The sequence below is a fragment of the Panthera pardus genome, unplaced genomic scaffold (assembly GCF_024362965.1).
Source record: "Panthera pardus isolate Hobbes unplaced genomic scaffold, ASM2436296v1 HiC_scaffold_18, whole genome shotgun sequence".
In the NCBI taxonomy this organism is placed as follows: domain Eukaryota; kingdom Metazoa; phylum Chordata; class Mammalia; order Carnivora; family Felidae; genus Panthera; species Panthera pardus.
The window spans coordinates 9,403,005-9,424,684 of NW_026526743.1; the positions used below are offsets into that span (position 1 = coordinate 9,403,005).

Genomic DNA, 21,680 nt, shown 5'->3' on the forward strand with positions numbered 1-21,680 from the left:
AATTCCTTATGAGGCAAACTATACTACAAAATTGATAGTGAAGTTGAGATTCCTAGATGAACAAATGCTGAGGGGGTTCACACTTACAGACATAGACTATAGGCAATGCCACGTGGAGTTCTTCAGGCTGAAATGGATAGAAACTAGCAGTACCTCAAAGCCATAGGAACAAGTAACGCTAGTAAAGGTAATTACATAAGTAAATATAAAAGCTCATTATTGTGTTTGTTTTGTAACCCATTTTTTCCTACATGTCTAAAGAGATAGATGAGTAAAACAATCAGAAAAATCTGCTCTTGAGTGTGTGCAACATCTGTTCATATCTTTTATGAAGTAGTTTTTGACAACAGCATAAAGGGAGAATGTGTAACAGCAGTTGTTTGTATGGCATTAAAGCTAAGTTAGCATCAACTGAAATTCAAATATTAGTGGTTTAATATGTAAGCTGTAATCCCCAGGATAACCACTCAGAATATAACCTGAAAACATACAGAAAAATAAATAGACCATCAAAATGGTATGCACGCACAGACACCCGAAGAAGGAAGGAATTATGTAACAAAATATTAGCCATACAAACAGCAGATGTTAGAAGTAATTCCTATCAGTAACAACTTGAAAAGTACCTAAATTAAACTCTTCATTAAAAGAGGAATTTTTAAAAATGGTTCCACTCTATGTCTACATACAGCTCACTTTATTTTTCAAAGTATTTATTGATTGTGAGAGAGCGTGAGTGGGAGAGGGGCAGAGAGAGGGAGAGAGAAATTCAAGCAGGCTCTGCAGTGTCAGTGCAGAGACCGTTGCTGGGTTCGGTCTCACAAACTGTGAGATCGTAACCTGAGCTGAAATTGAGAGTCAGATGCTTACGCGACTGAGCCCCCAGGCACTCTGAAGCTCACTTTAGATATACAAATAGGTTGAAAGTTGAAGGATAGAAAAAGATATTTATGTGGATAGTAATGAACCCTAGCTGGGTAGCTATACAGGTTTCAGACCAAATGGGCTTGAAGGTGTAAAATTGTTACCAAGCATGTTGAGATTCATTATATATTGAAAAAAGGGCAAATCATCGAGGAAGTAAAACAACTATAAATAACAGGTACATAACAACAAAGCCCCCAAGCATTTGAAGCAAACATTGGGGAGATTGTTCTACTATACTAGTTGGAGCACTCAATGCTCCCTATTTAATAGTTGATAGAACAACCAGACATCAGTAATAAAGCAGTGAGCAACACTGTAAACCAGCAAGGCTCAGCAGACATATACAGAACAGTGCATCCTGCAAAAACTCAAAAATTAGGGGTAGAAGGGAACTGGCTTAGTCTGAAAAAGCTTATTACTAAATTTCTATAGCTAACCTCATATTCGCTGGTGAACACCTGAAAACATCCCTTAATGCTGAAAACAAAACAAGCATGCCCCGTGTTGCTGCTCCAACTGAGCACTCTACTGGAAGTTCTAACCAGAGAAATTACAGAAGAAAAATAAATAAAATGTGTCAAATGGGAAAAGAAATCAAATTATGTTTACTCATAGTATACATGATCTCCTCTTTAGAAATAAAGAATACTCATTCCTAGAATGAATTTACTGAAGTTACAGAATACAATATCAACACTCAAAATTCAGTTGCATTTCTGTACACTAGCAGTCAACAAAGGGAAAGTAAGTCAACACTTCCATTTGCAAGAGCAAGACATCAAATGGGAATAAACTTAATTGAGTTTGAAGTTGTATACAGAGTGAAAACTACAAATGTTGGTGAGGGAAATTAAAACCTAAGTAAATGTCAAGATATCTTGTGTTTCTGCCTTGGAAGACTGTAAAATGGAGAGCTCCCCAGAGTAACATAAAGAGTAATGCAGTCCTTGGCAAAACCTCAACAGTGTTTCTTGCTATATTGGGAATCGTGATTCTCAAACTCATATTGAATTGGTATGGACACCACATAACCAAAATAAATGTGAGAAGGAACAAAATTGGAGGACCTACATTTCCCAACATCAATACTAATATAGTTACGTGAAGTAATGAAAAGCATAATTGTACCAGAGGCTAGAAATATTGATCAAAACGATAGAACTGAGCATCCACAAGTAAACCCACACATCTTCAGTCCATTCCTTTTTTTACAAGTGTGCTGAAAACAGACACTGGAAAAATAAAAGTCTCTTAAATGGTACTGACATATTTAGATATCTGTGTGAGAATGAAATTGAAACTACCTTGTGCTGTGTAAGGAAATGAATTCAGATTTAATCAAAGACTAAGTGTAAGAGCCTAAACTATAAAAGTCTCACGTGAAAATATAGGGGGTAAGTCTTCATCACCTTTGGGTTGGCAGTGGATTTTTACACATGATCCCAAAAGAAAAAGAGAACCAGACAAAGTAGATAAATTGGTCATCATCTCAATTATTCATGTCTGTTCACTGGAGGACATTATCACCTAAGTGGAACAATCTAGCAAATGGGAGGAAATAATTTGCCAGCACATATCTACTAAGCATCTACAACCCAGAATATGTGAAGAACTTATACAACTCACAACCAACATACAAAGAACCCAACTTGAACAATGGTCAAAGGATTTTAATAGACATTTCTCCATAGAAGATACACAAATGAACCCAGCACATGAAGAAATGTTCAATGAAAGTAGTCATTATTAAAATGTAAAATCAGAACCACAGTGAGCTATCGTTTCACATCCACTAGGATGACTGTTGTGAAACAAAAATAAAGATGTGGAGAAATTCGAATCATGACACGTTGCTGTAAAAATATAGGTACTGTGGAAAAGAGTGTGACAGAGTCTGAAAAAATTAAACCATGTGCCCCAGTAATTCCACTCCTAGGTATATAACCAAAAGAATTGAAAACAGGCATCCAAACACTTCTACTGGAACTTAGTAATATTAGCCAGGGTCATAACTACCAAATGATTTACAGTAGTTGAGTGAATATGGTCTACTCCTGTAATTGAATATTCTGCAGCCAGAAGAAAGGAAATGTACCACTGATACATACTATATTGTGGATGAGCCCCAAGGATGATTCTGTGTGAAAGAAGGCAGATGCAAAAGGCCACATATTTGATCCTTTTCCTTTTATATGAAACGATCCCAGATCGGTGAATCCACAGAGACAAAGCATTAGTGGTTGCCAGGGACTGGGCAATAGGAAGCACCTGTTAATGAGTAAAGTCTTTCCTATGGGGCTGATAAAAAAGTTTTGGATCTAGACAGAGGTGATGTTTGTGCAATATTTGAATGCAATAATTGCCCCCTAATGGTATTTTAAAGTAGCTAATTTTATGTTCACTGTAACTCAGAATTATCTTAACATGGATCAAAGAACACTCACTCCATTCAAGTCAGTCTTTACAAATCTGTGCTTCACTTGTCTTTGGTCAAATAAGAGCACATTCCCTGTGCACTTGGTGAAATGTGTTTTCCTTTCAGGGACGGTTGACCTTCAGGGATGTGGCCATAGATTTCTCTCAGGAGGAGTGGGAGTGCCTGGACCCCGCTCAGAGGGCCTTGTACAGGGACGTGATGTTGGAGAACTACAGGAACCTGGTCTCCGTGGGTGAGGATAACTTGCCTCCAGAAGTCGGTAGTTACTTTTTATGTCTGTGCTGTGCATTTTCTAATGAGAGCCCCTGTTTTGATCATAAGAGTTCCAATTCCTTGTTCTTAAGGGAGTGATTGCAGCTGTTTTGATTGAGAGTGGAAAGGGTTCATAATGTGGCAAGTGGACTCTAACTTCCCTTTCCTTCAGAAGTTCTGCATTCCTGCTTGTTGATGTGGGTGCAGAACTTAGCAGTCAGAAAAGCCTAAGGGAGGGAACTGGTGATGAGGAGCCTTGGGTGTTCTGTGTAAGTGAAGAATCTCTAAATTCTACTCCTGAAACCAGCATTACATTCTCTGTTAACTAACTAGAATCTAAGTAACAATCTCAGAGTTGGGGAATAGGATCTAAAACCCTTATATTCTTAGCAAAGTCCAAGTTTGCTGACATCTTGAAAGATAAGGCTCAGAGAGAAAAACCGTATTTAAAGTAGGAGGGAAAAAAGGAAACCTCGTGGTGAATTTATTTAAATCTCTGATTCTGTCGTCTTACCCTTGTGCCTTTGGTTAAGTGGTTCTTGGAAAAAACCCAGATGTCTGCACACCTAAAATAATCCTTAAGCACACAGGCACTCATTTGAGTAATTTTTGAAATATGTTTCTACACCACTTAAAATGAATATCCTTTCTTGTTTGCTGAACCAAGAGCAGGGAATTTGTTCTGGAAGAGCCAAGCAGATCATGTTCTGTTTTTCTTGATAAACGAAAATCTATTCTTGAGGTGAATATCATCTCTGTTTTGGAAAAAGAGAAAGAGACTTGGATAGTGGAAAGTGAAATGAAGACAGGGGAACATCCACATAGTGGGCAATGTATTGGGGTGTGAGCACAAGTGAGAGCTCAGATGAGCAGAGGAAGCTGCTCCAGTAAATATCGTTTGGGAAGAATCTGTGAGAAAATACAAGTTTATTTCTTAGGAACTTTCAAAGGAAATCCGCCTCCACCCCCCAAACATTTCTCAATCTGTTAAATGTGTAGAAATTTAAACTTCCACTATTATACCTACAACCCTGTTACCTAGCCCCTCCGACCATACTGGTGCCGTGGTTTGAGAGGGACTGGGATTGCTGTCCCTATGGCGTCTTTTCCCTGATCCCTCTTGGTTCTCATTCCATACAGGTCAGAGGTGAGGCCTTTGTAGTGCAGACCCCAGGATGTATTCACTTTGCATTTCCATTTTGTATCCTTGGAGAACTTCTCAGGAGACACAAAAATTATAGCATCTGTCTAATAAAGTAGATAAAAGTCTGTGTCTTTCCTCGGCCATCCTGGCTTCTGAAGATCACTGCCTTGTGCATAAATTGGGCATAAGTCACGATGTGGATAATTCCAAAAGTGAAAAATCCAAAAGTAAATGTAGTATAAATACAGCTCAGCTTGGTGATATCTCTAGTTTGTTTTTCTGTAGGAAAACCATGTATCATTCTACAGATGTTTATTGCATTCCTGGTATACTGTAACTACCATATTGATTTTTTTGGTTTTGTTTGTTTGTTTTAAGAACTCAAGAGGCAGCAGCAATTTTTGATTTTAAGTAATTTCTACAACCAGAGTGGGGTTTGAACTCAACTGCAAAGTCAAGGGTTGCATGGTGTACTGACTGAGACAGCCAGGCAGCCCAGTTTTTTTCTTTATTAACCTTTTGATCACCTTCACCCATTTCTGCTCACCTACCTGTGTGTAGTAACGACCAATATGTTCTCTGTATCTAATGAGTTTTTGTTTCTTTAAGATTGCACACATAGGAGCAATCATACTGTAGTGGTCTTTGACTCATTCCACATAGCATATCGTCCTCAGGGTCCATCTCTGTTGTCACAAATGGGAAGATTGTATTCTACTTAGTGGCTAGATAATATTGTGTTGTATATACACATCTTTATCCATTCACCCATCAACGGACACTTAGATTGTGTTCGTATCTCAGCTGTTATAAATAGTGCTGCAGTGAACATCAGAATGCTTCTCTTTTCTAGTTAGTATTTTTGTTGTCTTCAGATAAATACCCAGTAGAATTGGTGGATCACACAGTAGTTCTCTTGGCTACACCAATCATTCTCCACCCGTTGACAACACGTGTTGTTTCTTGTCTTTTTACTAACTGCCATTCTAATATTAGGTGTGAAGCGATATTGTGGTTTTGATTTGCATTTTCCTGATGATGAATGACGTTGAGCACCTTTTCATGGTCCTGTTGGCCATCTCTAAGTCTTTGGAAAATGTCTATTCAGATCTTGTGCCCATTTCTTAAATTGGGTTATTTGAGCATGTTTTGGGAATGTTTTAGATTATTAGTCCATTATCAGATACATGATTTGCTAATAGTTTCTCCCATTCAGTAGGCTGCCTTTTCATTTTGTTGAAAAAGTGTTCCTTTGCTATGTAGACATGTTTCAGTTTGATGTAATTCCAAACGTTTTTGCTTTTGTTGTTTTTTCTTTTGGTTTTGAGAGTCAAAAAACAAAAGCAAAAGTCATTGCCTAGACATGTTTCAAGAAGCTCATTACCCCCTAACTTTTCTTAATAGGAGTTTTATGATTTCGGGTCTTAGGTTTAAGTCTTTAATCCATTCTTAGTTAACTTTTGTGTATGGTATCAGATAGTGGTACAGTTCCATGCCTTTGCCTCTGGCTGTCCCGTTTTCCCAAACCATCAATTGAAGAGATTGTGCTTTCCCCCTTTGTATAGTCATGTCTCCTTTATTGTAAATTAAGTGACCATGTGTGTGGGTTTATTTCTGGGCTGTATTCTGTTCTGTTGATCTATTTGTGTATTTTTATGCTAATACCATACTGTTTTAATTACCACAGCTTTGTAGTCAGGGGGTTTGAAATCAGGGAATGTGATGCCTCCAGCTACGTACTTTGTTGTCAAGATGCTTTGGCCATTCAGGATCTTTAGTGGCTCCATAGAAATTTTAGGATTTTTCACTTTTGTGGGTATGTTTTCATGTGGACAGAAATTTTCCACTTATTTGTGTGAATACCAAAGAGTGGGACTGCTAGGTTGTATTTAAGGGTACGTTTAGTTTTGTAAGAAAGTGCAAACTGTTCCAAAGAGGAGTACCATTTTGCATCCCCCCCAGCAATGAATGAGAGTTCTTATGGCTCCACATTCTCACTAGTATTTGGTGATAGTGCTGTGGATTTTGGCCATTCTCATAAATGTGCAGTGATATCTAATTGTTACAACAGATATTTTCCTCGATTAAAGTTATGACTTTTCTTTAATGTTTGTTTACTTTTGAGAGAGAGAGAGGAGGGAGGGAGGGAGCATGAGCGGGGTAGGGGCAGAGAGAGAGACACAGAATCCGAAACAGGCTTCTGGCTCTGAGCTATCAGCACAGAGCGTGTTGCGGGCTTTTGAAGTCCTAAGCCTGCAATCATGACCTGAGTCTATGTCAGACACTTAACTGACTGAGCCCCCCAACTGATGCTATGGTATTCTTTAAGAATTTGTGGTATCTTGAAAACATATTTTTTAAGTTCCTGTTTAGTCCCAGAAATATCATTAACCTGATTTGCCATAGGTTTTTCTGTAATGATACATTATGTTGGGGTGCTTGGGTGGCTCAGACAGTTAAGGATCTGACTCTTGATATTGACTCAGGTCATGAAGTCACATATGTGAGTTTGAGCCCTGCATTGCACAATGCGCTTACAAGCTGGAGACCTCAGGGGAATTTCCCCCCTCCCCCCACCCCTCCCCCTTTTGCAAGCTCGCTCCCTCTAAGCAACAACCTTAAAAAGCATTCTAGTACATTTCTCCTGGAACATGTATACATTATGTAATTCTCTTGAGTATATACCTAGAAGTGGAATTCATGGGATAGTTTGATAATTTTTAGAGCAAATACTGAAATAGATACAACTGTACAGTCTTCCTATGACCCTGTCTCCCTGTTGAATGTTTTCCACCTTTGCTTCATGCCCATAGTTGCGTTCCTACAGAATGTGTCAGTATTATCCCTTTTGCTGAATGTGTTTTCTTTTTCCCCAAGGTCCTGCATTAAACTTACACCACAATCATATTCCCATAGATATGCAAGCACAAGCCCTGTCCCCACATGGTCAGTTACTTCTTATGCTTCATTTTTGCTTTTCTGAATCCAAGTCCTGGCCTTTCCTCAGATGTTTCATTGAGCTAAACAAACCATCCTCGTATATCCCGGTATATCCCGGTATATTAATTTTGATCAACAAAGCACCTCAGTTTACACAGCACCTGACTCCCCTGTCCCCTGTACTGCAGAAGGATCCCTATTCATACAGGGGAACATGCATATGAATTGCTCAGGACAGCAGCTTGATCTGGTGGTTAATTATACTGTGTGTTTAATAATGTGTGAACATATGATGAGAGAAACAAGATATTTTAAAGACTATGTTACAACCTACATATTGATAGATCTAGGAGGTTAAGTTAATAAGTAACCATAGTTACACAAACTAGTAGTCCCTGGGATTCTAAAGCAGTTTTTCTTGGAGACATAAAGACAGGATTTACATTCCATAAGGAACACATACTAGGAGGAATGAAAGATTCGTTGAGCATCACTGAAATATGAGATACTGGGTTCAGGTAAACACGTTTTTATAAAGACTAAGATTTAAGGAAGATAGACATCTCTATGATATTCATGCACAGTTATAAAATAACCAGTGTGTAGATGGGCTCTGTAATCATGAAGTGTCATTTAATTATCCAGTTATGTGTCCAAAAAATATGGATAGTGTAAAATGTGTTTCGAAAAATTACCTTAAAATCAGAGAAATTATTAATATGGAAAACGTTATAAAAAGAGAACTCAAAAACATTGTATGTGACAAAAGTGTTTGAAGACCATTGTTGACTAACTTCCTTTATTTACTGTAATTATTTAGGTGTGTAATTATTGAATTTAGTATAAAATATTTACCTTCCGACTCTATTTGATAGGAAGCCTTTCTGCTGGATTTGCACTCATGGAATTGTCACCAGGGGAGGACATTTATAAAGAAGTATTTTACCACTTAGTGATATTGGAGAGAAATGAAAGCCATGGCATCAAGGATTTTGGTCTCAAGGAAGTCTGGGAAAATAGGCATGAGTTTGAAAATCGGTGGGAAGATGATGCAAGAAATTACAAAGAAGTGCCTTTGACCCATAACAAAAATCTCACTTGTAGGAAAGATCAGCCACTTAATCAGCCCTCAGTTACTCTTCCTGAAAAGCAGAGTGTTTCTGTGAGAAAAAATACATACCAGTATGTCATGAATAATGGACCATTCATCAGGACTTTGTTACAACAGGACAGTAACGTAAGTGGTTCTGGAAACCAGTACATAAACTGCTTGGAAAATAGAATTGGATTAAATTTGCAGGCACACCTGGATGAACTCCAGAGGTTTCACAGTGAGGAGAAAATGTATGAATGTAATCCAACTGAGAAGTCTGTCAGCAATGGTTCCTCAGTCTCACCACTTGAAAGAATTCCCAGGACCCAAAACATTTGGAATAAATCTAGGAAGATTTTTCATTTGTTACCTGCACAGGCCAGGAGAGCATGCACTAGACAAAAATCTTATCAATGTACTGACTGTGGGAAGGATTTTAGCAAAACCTCAAACCTCATGAGTGATGAGGGTATTCTTTCTGGACAGAGACCTTACAGATGTAATGCATGCAGCAAAGCCTTTGCTGAGCGTTCAAGCCTTACTCAAGATAAAATCCATAGTGGAGAGAAACCTTACAAATGTAGTGAGTATGGCAAAGGTTTTAAGCAGTGCTCACACCTCTTTAGACATCAGAGTACACATCCTGGAGAAAAACCACACATATGTGATGTGTGTGGCAAGGCTTTTATCAGAAGCTGTAGGCTTAATCAACATCGGAAGATTCACACAGGAGAAAAACCTTATTCATGTAGTAAATGTGATAAGGCTTTTCGCACGCGTTCTCACCTCTCGGGTCATGAGAGAACTCATACTGGAGAGAAACCTTACAAGTGTAGTGAGTGTGGCAAAGCCTTTACCGATGGTTCACATCTTAGTCAACATAGAAAAATCCATACTGGAGAGAAACCGTACAAATGTAATGAGTGTGCCAAAGCATTTACCCAATCTGGAAACCTTACTAGGCATCAGAAAATACACACTGGTGAGAAACCACACAAATGTAATGTGTGTGACAAGGCTTTTATCCAGAGTTCAAGCCTTATAGCACATCAGAGAATTCATACAAGACAAAGACCTTATAAATGTAATAAATGTGATAAGGCTTTTATCAAACATTCACAGCTTTGCGGACATGAGAGAACTCATACTGGCGAGAAACCTTACAAATGTAATGAGTGTGGTAAAGAGTTTACCCAGTCTTCACGCCTCTCTACTCATCAGAGAGTCCATACAGGAGAGAAACTATATAAATGTAACATATGTGGCAAGGTCCATAGTCAAAATTCAAACCTTGCAAATCATCAGGATATGTATACTGGAGAGAAACCTTACAAAGTCAATGAGTGTGCCAAAGCGTTTTCCCAATTTGGAAACCTTACTAGGCATCAGAAAATACACACTGGGGAGAAACCACTCAAATGTAATATGTGTGACAAGGCTTTTATCCAAAGTTCAAGACTTATGGCACATCAGAGAATTCATACAGGAGAAAAGTTTCATAAATGTACTAAATGTGATAAGGCTTTTATCAAACATTCAGAACTTTTGCGTCATGAGAGAACTCATACTGGAGAGAAACCTTACAAATGTATTGATTGTGGCAAGGCCTTTTCATGTAGTTCACATCTTACTCAGCATAAGAAAATCCATACTGGAGAGAAACCGTACAAATGTATTGATTGTGGCAAAGCCTTTGCGATGCGTACACGTCTGACACAGCATAAGCGAATCCATACAGGAGAGAAACCTTACAAATGTAATGAATGTGGTAAGGCTTTTACCCAACGTTCACATGTTTGGAGTCACGAGAAAATTCATACTGGTGACAAACCTCACAAATGTAATCAGTGTGGCAAAGCCTTTACCCAGCCTTCAAAACTCACTAGACATCAGAAAGCCCATACAGGAAAGAAAACATGTAAATGTAACATATGTGGCAAGTTGTATACTACAAATTCAAACTTTGCAAATCATCAGAGAATCCATACTGTTGAGAAACCTTATAAATGTAATGAGTGTGACAAAGCGTTTACCCAGTTTCAAAGTCTTACTAATCAACAGAAAATACACACTGGCTAGAAATCACACAAACAATATGTGTGTAACAAGGCTTTTATCCAAATGTCAAGCCTTTTGGCATTTCAGAGAATCCATACAGGTGAAAATCCTTGTAAATGTACTAAATGTTGTAAAGCTTTTAGCACAAGTTCAAACCTTTTTGGTCATGAGAGTACTCATACTGGAGAGAAACCTTACAAATGTAGTGAGTGTCGCAAAACCTTACTGAATGCTCAAATCTTACTCAACATAAAAAAAATCAATACTGGGGAGACTTTACTAATGTAATGAGTGTGTCAAAGCGTTTACCCCATTGGGCAACCTTGCTAAGCATCAGAAAATATACACTGGCATAATGTATACCATTATGTAATTACAAATGGTAATTTGTAATTTTCCAAGCATTATGTAATTACAAATGTAATGTGTGTAACAAGGCTTTTATCCAGTGTTCAAGCATTACAGAAGATTAGAGAATTCATTCAGGAGGAAAACCTTTTAAATGTAATAAATGTGGTGAGGCTTTTAGCAAATGTTCTCACCTTTGGGGTCATGATGGAACTCATACTGGATAGAAACTGTACAAATGTATTGAGTGTGGAAAAGCCTTTATGGAGCATTCACATCTTACTCAATGTGAACCTAATATGTGTGGCAGTGCTTTTATTCAAAGCTCAAGCTTTGGGAAGCATCAAAGAACTCGTAGGAGAAATAAACAAATGAGCAAGTGTTCAAGACTTGCTCAGCATCAGATTTCACCATGGAGAGGAACCATATGAAACTAACATAAGTGGGAAAGCTTGTAACCAGGGTTCATACCTCACCTTATAGAATAGAAGCCTCTGAAAGAAAGCACACACTAGGAATGTATGACAAGGCTTATCTAAAGCTTCTTATACTTTGGGGAATGTAATTTCTTCTAGAGAGAACCCTTACAAATAAAATGAGTGTCATCTGGGTTATAAAAAGTGTACAAGTTGGGGATGGGTTAAAACAGGTGAATGGAGTTAAGAGGTACAGACTTCCATTGATAAAAAAACAAAATATACAACTTTGTTCTTTGTGGTCTAGAAAGAATTCACATAACGTGGAAACCATATAAATGTATCAAAGTCTTTACATCAGCATACACCAAAGAATTCTTACTGGACAGGAACATTAAAGAGTAATGAAGGCGATAACTTCGCCAATTCTTCAATGGACTACAATTTAAAACTTCCTGCTAGGGGGACCTCGGTTTGCTTTGACAATTAACCAATCTTAGGTGTTAAATTCCAGAAAATAAAAAGTATTTAAAACTCATGAGATGATGTGTGTCAATGGAATAAGTATATATGTGGAAAGACCTAATCATATTCCGTTGAAATCTTTTTATAAAGATTTTATTGTCAGGGCGCCTGGGTGGCTCAGTTGGTTAAGCAACTGACTTTGGCTCAGGTCATGGTCTCACAGTTTGTGTTCAAGCCCCACGTCGGGCTCTGTGCTGACAGCTCAGAACCTGGAGCCTACTTTAGATTCTGTGTCTCCCCGTCTCTCTACCCCTGCCCTGCTCACCCTCTGTGACTCTCTGTCTCTCAATAATAAATAAATGTTAAAAAAAAGTTTTTTCAAAGATTTTATTTTCCTCTGTATATCCAACATGGGGCTCACACTCAGAACCCCAAGAGCAAGAGTAACGTGCTCTTTTGACTGAGCTAGCCAGGTACCCCTGTAACTTTTTTTACTCACTTATTTCAGGTTTCTTGACACTGAATTATCATTGATGACTTGTAACCTCAAGTTTGGACTCCACTGATGTTATACTTTAATTTTATGCATTTCATTTGTCAAGTGTAGTGGTGGTCTGAGAGAAAGCATTGGTAAGGTGAAAGGAACCTCTTTCATTGGGGGTGCTTAGCCATACATATATACCCTGGAAAAGCTAGGATTCTAAGCTTAAGATAAAGTGTACTATACATTTGGAAGCATAGGGAGTGGCAAGGAATAAACCTAACACTGATATGTAAATTGTCATGTTTTCTGAGGTCATGGCCCCTTCTCTGGATTTGATGGTATGATTGAGTTCCTTTGTTGATTATTATAGGAGAGAATTACTCTGTCAGATAGGTGATCATGAAATAGTAGGTTGGGACATGGAGAAAGAGATTTTCTTTTTTTTTTTAATTTTTTTAACATTTATTTATTTTTGAGACAGAGCATGAACAGGGGAGGGTCAGAGAGAGAGGGAGACACAGAATCTGAAACAGGCTCCGGGCTCTGAGCTGTCAACACAGAGCCTGACGCGGGGCTCGAACCCACAGACCGTGAGATCATGACCTGAGCCGAAGTCGGACGCCTAACCGACTGAGCCACCCAGGTGCCCCGAGAAAGAGATTTTCATGTGAGAACTATGGGTTACTTGGGATAGCATTTGTACTAGAGAAAATAGAGGGGGGATGATGGTCTGTCCATGTTTTGAAAGGTAATGGCTGTTGTATATCACAGATGAGTAAAAACTAGTCTTAATTTTGGAAACTGAAGAGAAAATTTTAGAGCATTTAAAGGAACCAAAGTAGGCGTGCTTGGGTGGCTCTGTTGGGTGACTGACTCAATTTCGGCTGAGGGTCATGGGGTTGACCTCTGTACTGGGCTCTCTGCTGAGTGTAGAGCCTGCTTGCTGTTTTCATTCTATCTCTGTCTCTCTCTGTCTCTGTCCGTCTCGCCTGCTTGTGCTCTAAAAAGAAAAGAAAAACTAAACTCAAATGTAATATGCTTGAGAAAGACTCAATTTTGGCCACTTAAACTGCATTTTGATACCATTTTGTTTGGGATACCCTATTTCTCATTTTTGGGTCATTTCATAATGAACACTAATAATACATCCTTAGGGTTTGTGGTTGAATGTCATGTATAACAATGTCATTTCATGTTAGATTTAAACATACAGTTTTGGAAGTATATATTCATAAGTTGTATTTGAGAGTTACCTACCCAACGTATATCCCATAGTATTTTTGTGGCTCTAATGAAAATACTATTGCAATGCAATTTCAAACTCTCACCCTCTACCACCGGCCTCCCCATTCATGAATATACACCATATGATTCTGTTTCTCCCTGTCTTTTGTGCTGAAATGTGACCCATGGTTTGCACCTTTACATTAAATGAAATTAGAAAAATGGCAAGCGTATGAAAAGTATTAGGAACTAAGAGAAAATGTGAGAAGGAGAAAAGTAACACAATCTTTATTTTGTGCTATAGTGCTTAGAGAATAATTTGAAAAGATAAATTATAATGACTTTACCCTCAAGAATGAACATTACACAATGGGAATCTTATTTGAAAACTAGAAATCTCCTATTTACCCTCTAAAACATTTTTTGCTCGTTTGCATTTGTGCTTACTCCACTGGAACAGGATGTTCACATGTCAAGATTGATGGCTGCATGCAGCTAAGTGTTAGGAGGAAGTTGAGTATCTGATGGTGCTTTCTTGGGAGACCAGGATAGATTTCTCAAGTTCTGAAAATGGCTAGGGAGAACAGGGAATAGTGAGCTACTTTGTTATGATGCATAATGTGCAGCGTCAGGTTGATGATACTCATTGACACTTTGAACTTACAACTACTGCCAAAGGAAAAGCTTGTCTGCCTTCATTATTAGCTTTTCCTGCCCAGATGGGCAGAATAGTAAGAAGTTGTAATGAAGCTTCACAGGTATCATTAGTCGGGTATCAAAAGTACAGTCAGATCCTGTAATACAAAACTGAAGTTTACTCCTTACTGACTTGCTTGGGAAAGACCACAATCTTCCTCGTGCTAACTAATACCTTCTTCTTTCTGATGCATTCATAGCCCCACCACACAGTATGATTGTGGAAAATGGTTGTGAAATACTGTTTATTTCAGTTACTGAAGATACTTTTAGACTTTTGATGTCACGATTCTTCTATAAAGTTTTGGTCTAATATTAAATACATTCAGACATGATAGAATATTCTCAGCTACAAACCTTCTGTAGATGTTTCACTTTAAAGGAGAATGGAAAGAATGGAATCTCAAAATCATTCCTTCCATTTTGCTACCAAGACACTAGAAGCAGGGACTCCCTGGGTGGCTGTCGGTTAAGCATCCAACTCTTGATTTTGGCTCAGGTTGTGATCTCATGGATCATGGGACTGAGCCCTGGGTCAGTTTCAACACTGAGCATGGAAAAATAAACAAAATTTAAGAAGCTTTTTAAAAAAGGTACTAGCATCGGAAGCTCTGTATTGAAACTTGGCAAATTCGTGTCAAATTCAGGTAAATAAAATTAAAATTAATAAATTTCAAAGGAAATAAATGTGTAAGTTAGAAGACACTAAAGACTAATAACTTTTCACTCATTTGGAATACCTACGATACTGGTCATGGGTTGCATGTGATACTATACACTCAGGATAAAGAAAATCTGTGATGAAATCGGTCTTATCCACAGTTATCCTTCACTACCTTTTCAGTATTATTGAGTACGTATTTTTTGTTTTAATTTTTTAACATTTATTTTTGAGAGACAGAGCACAAGTGGGAGAGGAGCAGAGAGAGAAGGAGACACAGAATCCTAAGCAGGCTCCAGACTCTGAGCTGTCAGTGCGGAGCCCGACACGGGGCTCGAACTCACAAACTGTGAGACATGACTGGAGCCAAAGTCAGATGCTTAACCGAATGAGCCACCCAGATGCCCCAGTTATGGGGTATATTTAAATTTGGTCTGCAAAATATTTTCTTTACGATCTTTTACTTTCTGTTGTTTAGTCATGAATATGAAATTTGAAAATTCCCCAATACCCTTATTTTAGTTTATTCATTTATTTTACAGTGAGGGTGCACGCTGGTAGGGGACAGGGGCAGAGGGAGTGGGAGAGAATCTTATGCAGGCTCCACAGTCAGTGCAGAGCCTACCCAGGTCTCCATCCTACAACCCTGGGATGTTGGCCTGAGCCCAAATCAAGAGGCAGATGCTCAACTGACTGAGCCACCCAGTCATCCCCCTAAGACCCTTATCAAAATTAAATTACAATGTGTAGCTGATTGGGATGAACCTCCTGGGATTATTTCCATGTAAATGAGACAAAACCTAATAAAGAAAAGGCCTTTGCCCCTTACCATTCATCCTTCTTGGTCCTACAGCAGCCATCCTGCTGTAAGGAGAGAGAGTGCTGAGTGCTAAGGGAGGTGGAGCAGGCAGAGGACTGCCCAGGGGACCCGTCCCATCCCAACCTGCATCTCTGGGCCTCCTGTTATGTGAGAATGATAAACCACCTAGTTGTTTCAGCCACTGATTTCCCGGAGGTCTGTCCCTCACAAATGAACACTGTCTGACCTGACCAATAACATTAATGTTTACACTGAGAGTAGAATGGAGCATTTGAGAGGGAATATTGAATTTAACATTTTGTAGCTGAGAAGATCTACAAAAGGCATCATCCTTCACAGATGGGTTAGAGCTGTTTGGCACGTGCTGCCTAAAACTCACAAGATGAACCGAACAAAATACAGCTTGAAAATTTATGAGGAATGTGCAGAATGCTGGATAGAGAGTTACAGGAGTAAGGAATTTGGTGCCACAAATGAAATTACATGTTTACTGGAGCATGTGAACTATTAGTCTCTTAGCTTTTATGCAATACAGTAACTTTCTACTTTGTAGCAGGAAACAAAAATCCATGTCTTCAAGTAACTTAGATTCTCTCGACGGAAGTGTATAAGATACAATATGATAGTGGTAAGTACCATGAACGTGTTCGTGTGTAATGATCAACTGACAGGGTTTCCTAATTTAAACAGTGTTTTCAGGCAATGCCCACATGCTGAGGTCATCTTTGTGCAGAACCACTGAAAGCGTATCATGCAAATACAAATGGGGAAGGGCAAGTGGGTGGAGTAGAGAAGCCAAAAATTGCCCAAATGGGAACATACTAAACTGGTTGAGGAATATCCACACTTGTTGTTTGTCTTGGTGAAATGTGATACTACATTTCCACTATAGACATTTGAAATTTGGGACTCCTCGTAGTTAGAATTTTTATTTTTTATTTATATATTTTTGAAGTTTTTTTAATGTGTATTTATTTTTTAAGAGATGGAGAGATGGTGTGAGTGGGGAAGGAGCAGAGAGAGAGTTACAGAATCCAAAACAGGCTTCAGGCTGCGATGTCAGCACAGAGCCTGATGCGGGGCTCAAACCCACCAGCCATGAGATTATGACCTGAGCTGAAGTGGGGCGCTCACCCAACCAAGCCACCCAGGCGCCCAGTAGTTAGAATTTTTGAAATTTTAATAACAAAACTCCCCCAGAGGGCTTAAGATTATATGTGATAGATCCAAAACCATGACCTGTTTGGAGAATGCACAGACCTATTTCTTTACGTCAGACTTAACCACTACCGAGAACACAGTGGTGGGGTAGGGTAATGAATTAATGGACAGATAGTAAATCTCATTTGTCAAAACTGTCTAGGTATTTGATCCCAGGACTTGTTAAGATACATACTTTTCCTATTGTCTACCCTTATACCCAGCCAGGGGTATGTTGCTTCTTCCACTTACAAAAGTGTATCAAGTAATATTGGGTGTGTCTTTTACACCTCAGTTATATCTTCAATGTCCATATCATCAAAAAAAATTGTAAGATATAAGAAGATATTGTACTTGCAAATTGAAAAGGAACAAAATCGCATTATTTCATGTTTTCCTAATTTAAGACCTAGTAACTCCCAGTTCCTAGTTTTATTCTTACAGTTGAGAGCAATCTTGTGTTACCATTGCCTAATATTTTGACTATAAGATTGACCTTTCAGTACGTTTTATGTCCCAATTTTATACTAACTGAGATGTGATGAGAATGGGACTCTATGTGCAAGATCGGCAAATTTTTATGTAAGGAACATATAGTAGATATTTTATTCTTTGTAGGCCATGCTGTTTCTGTTATCGCTCTTCCAGTATGTCCTCATTGGGTCAAAAGTACCTAAATATGAGTGTGGCTGCATTCCAGTTACACTTCACATAAAAACAGATGGTAAGCTGTACTTGGCTCATGTTCTATAGGTGGCAGGGTCCTGATCTACACAAAGGAATTAAGAGCACTAGAAGTAGTAATTATATGAGTAAATAAAACCTGTCTTTCCTATTTTTAAGCCTCTTTAAAATATAGTGGACTGTGTAAGACACTAACAGCCTAGCATATACGTGTATAGCGTTTGGAAAAGAAACCTACACTAATGGTTACGCAGGGCAGGAATTTAGAGATGGAAGTCCATGTGGAAAGGAAGGGTCAGGTCAGATGCTCTATATGAAGAAAGTATAGACTCACGTGAAGGTAGATTGTGGTAAGCTGTACAGGATAACCCTTAAAGCAAACAAAAAACAATAGTTACAGCTAACACCTGTGAACCAAAGAAATGGATTTAAAATAAAATCATTTGTAAAAATTCAGTCATTTCGAAGAAGACAGAAAGACAGGGAACAGAGGAAAGGAGACATTATAAAAGCAAGAGGAAAATAATTTACGTCTATATATGTGTAAAAGGAAATCGTCTAAAGGCCCCATTGACGAGCAAACATTGTCACTGGATTTTTTTTCTTTTTGTTTTTTTGTTTATTTCTTTTGAGAGTGAGGGAGAGTGATAATCTCAAGCAGGTTCTGTGCTGTCGGTGTAGGTCCATCATGGGGCTCCATTTCAAGAGCCGTGAGATCATGACCTGAATGAAATGCAGAGTCTTAACCAATAACCATGTGAACCAACCAGGCGCCCCTGACAATTGGACTTTTTAAAGACAGGCAACACAATGTATCCTAAGAGAAATTCACTTCATAAATTAAGAACACAAAATCCTAGACCAAAGATAAATGGAAACGCTATAATGAATATAGTGGCTATATTAAGATTAAAGTAATTTCAAGAACAAATAATATGACCAGGGATAATGAGAACTATTTCAATATCATAAAGAGGTACATTCACCAGAATGACATGAAAATCCTAATTAATCCCTTGTTTTCACTACAAACAAATATGTAATCAAATACTCCCTATTTCCAAGTCAGACACTAGGACCATGATGGTGGACATCCCCTAGTTCACAAACACACACATACAAACATTACACATAGATGCAAATACATGTGCATATACACAACATAATCTTAAATGCACAGCCATACACCCTCACACTCTCAACATACACTCCATACCAACTCACACTCATGCACACACTCGTGAAATACAAGCACATATGTTTACACACACTCCCCCGTACTCCCACATTCCCAGTCCCTTGTATGTAATTACATTCAAAGAGTCTGCATGCACATGTGTGTCTCCACAATGTGCTCATATGTTGGAAGAATACAGGCATCTCCTGACCTTGGATGCCTGAAAATGGGGGGCACTTGCCACCTTTTTTACTTCTTCCATCCTTTCAACAACCCCCAAGGATGATATTTGTCACATGCAATATCTTAAACTGCTGTGGGCATTGCCACCTCAGGTCCAGGTGAACGGGGCAGAGTTGGAAGGTTACAGACGAGTGATCCAGCAGGGTCCAAATGAGGCCAGAGGGAGGGGGTTATAGGCAGTGTGCAGAGAGCATGGGAGCGTGGAGGAATAGATGGAAAACTCTTCAAAGGCGTATGATGCCATAGTACTTGACAAATAAAGATAGGGACAGAGAACCTAGGGGAGAGGTGAAAATGAACCCTGAAGTATGGGATCTGAGTCATCTACATCAGTATGAGCACAGAGTTAGCTGTGGATAAGTAAATAAAATGGCAAAGAGAAAACTATAGATCTGTGTGAGGACAGGTAATTCCCAGGTTGGTCTACTCAGAGAACCTAAGAGCAATGACACCCCAGTAGCAAGGAGAACACCCAGCACCCACATCTTGGTTTCTAACACTATTCTCTAAAAAAAAAAAAAAAAAGTGCTCCTTGTAATTATGGCTGATTCTATGGCAGGAGCAGGGAAAATACAAGATGTGCCTGGGGGATCTTGTAGTGGCAGAATGTTAAGAGTAAGGAAGTAATAAAAAAAAAAAATGGGGACATATCAAAGGGCCATAATAGCCAAACCTGAAAGAAATCCTGCCACCTGTCGCCAAATCTCTGATACCAACTGGGTATCCTTCAATTCAATATAATTCTGACTTTATTTGGTCTTAGTACAGACCCCACAAGTTAAGGGCAAAGTTGTTCCCGGGACTGCCCCCACTTCAGACACCAGTCATGAGTCAGGCATTCCCAAACCTCCCACACATTTCCAGCCAGCTAAAAATTTAAGGTTTCCTCCACAGTTCCCTCTGCTTCAATATTTGCTGGGATGACTCACAGAACTCGGAAAGTGCTATATGTATGATAATCGTTGATAACTAATTTCTATATTGGGACCTAAAAAATTGTAGGCCACATTAGTGGCCTGACCCACATCACAAATCTAAACCTAAATCAGCCTGCTCTTACGTGAAACATCCAGCAAAGAAACCAAACATACACCAATCACAGTCCTCCAATGAAGCTTCAGGTAGCCGATCTTACCCTGTATTCAGCACCTCCTGGTCTTCCAAGGAAATTCCTGACTTCCTAGCCAATCATGCCCTAATCATGCCCTTTAGATTGAGTTCTAAAACTCAATCTTGCCCCAAATCCATCAGGAAGAGCACTCCACTCCCTGCATGGGAGGCTCTGTCCTCCTCAAATCAAGGGTTGTCTTCCCTGGAATAAAACACAGCAAACTCGTTACTAAATTCTTTTAGTTTTGTCATTTCACATTTCATTGTAAAGGATAGCAGTAAAGAGCCAGATGAAGGCATCCATAGGGCAAGGTTTGGGAGGACTGCCCATACAGTAGCTTTTGTCCCCCACCACGAAGCTCCCAGGAGCTTCTCCAGGAGTTTAATCAGGGCTTCACTTAAGTCATTGGCCATATGACTGAACTCAATCTCCAGGCAGACTCGTTCCTCTCCCCAGAGGCTGGGGTGCTGAGTGTTTCCATCCAATCATGTAGTTGGTCTTTCAAAGGTGTCCAGTCCCCCATTTTGAAGTTCTGTGGGGGAACTCGACAAACCGCGAGTTAATGACCCAACATGAAGTCAGAAGTCCAAGCAACTGAGCCACCCAGGTGCCCCTAAAGTATTTCTTTTTTTAAATTTTCTATTTTTAAGCAGTCTTGATACCCAATATGGGACTCAAAGTCACTATCCAGAGATTAAGAGACACATGCTCTACTGACTGAGCCAGCCAGGCCCCGCAAAAGTCTTTCTATGTTTCAGTTATATCTTTTGTTTTCCTTTCGATGGTGTCCATGTTGCCTTGGGGGTGATTTCAAAAGCAGTACTACCCCATGTTAAAATACGTTCCTATACTCCTGTCACAGAACCTGGTCTGGATCACCCGGTGAAGAATCAAGTGGCACTTGAAGAAATTGGAAGGCAGGAGGTTTATTTCACACTGGCGGGCTCAGAGGAGATCACTCTCCAGAGATCTGAGCCCCGAGCACAAGGATGGGGAACAATTTATAGTCTGTTACTTCTGCATTAGTAGTAATTTGGTGCGCGGCAAGCAGGGTAGGAAAAAGAACCCAGAAGGGGAGTCTTCGGGCAGCGACTGAAATTCTCCTACCAGTCCTGTCGGTCATCTTCTAACATAATTTTTCCCTATCACTCCCGCTTCAAATTGCTAGTTCTCTCTGGCACCAAGCTTGATGAAAGGGTCCTCCATAACCTCTTGTATCCTCAAGTTGGAAAAGCAGAAATCCGTCTTGAAATCTCTTTATCGCCAACACAGCCAACTGCCAGAAGATTTAACACAGTAC

The 21,680-nt window shown here is 39.2% G+C and overlaps 2 protein-coding genes across 3 annotated transcripts in view; both read left to right on the top strand.

Annotated features, from left to right (window-relative positions):
• LOC109260965 (zinc finger protein 677-like) overlaps nucleotides 1-21,680 on the top strand; it is a 58,994-nt gene that overhangs the window by 8,819 nt on the left and 28,495 nt on the right. Inside the window, exons 3-5 of one of the 2 annotated variants that reach the window (XR_008423385.1) lie at nucleotides 3,470-3,596; nucleotides 7,638-7,706; nucleotides 8,576-11,208. Coding sequence is in view for 1 of the 2 variants with exons in the window: in XM_053906203.1 (XP_053762178.1) it covers nucleotides 3,470-3,623 (154 nt within the window). In the remaining variant the exon portion in view is untranslated. Of the gene's footprint in view, nucleotides 1-3,469; nucleotides 3,624-7,637; nucleotides 7,707-8,575; nucleotides 11,209-21,680 lie in introns of both variants that reach the window. The other variant, XM_053906203.1, reaches the window with a different exon arrangement.
• The window catches only part of LOC128772485 (zinc finger protein 677-like), a 42,995-nt gene continuing 24,821 nt past the window's right edge, over nucleotides 3,507-21,680 (top strand). The window contains exon 1 of the mRNA XM_053906316.1: nucleotides 3,507-3,596. The gene's annotated coding sequence lies outside the window, so the exon portion shown is untranslated. The remainder of the gene's footprint in view (nucleotides 3,597-21,680) is intronic.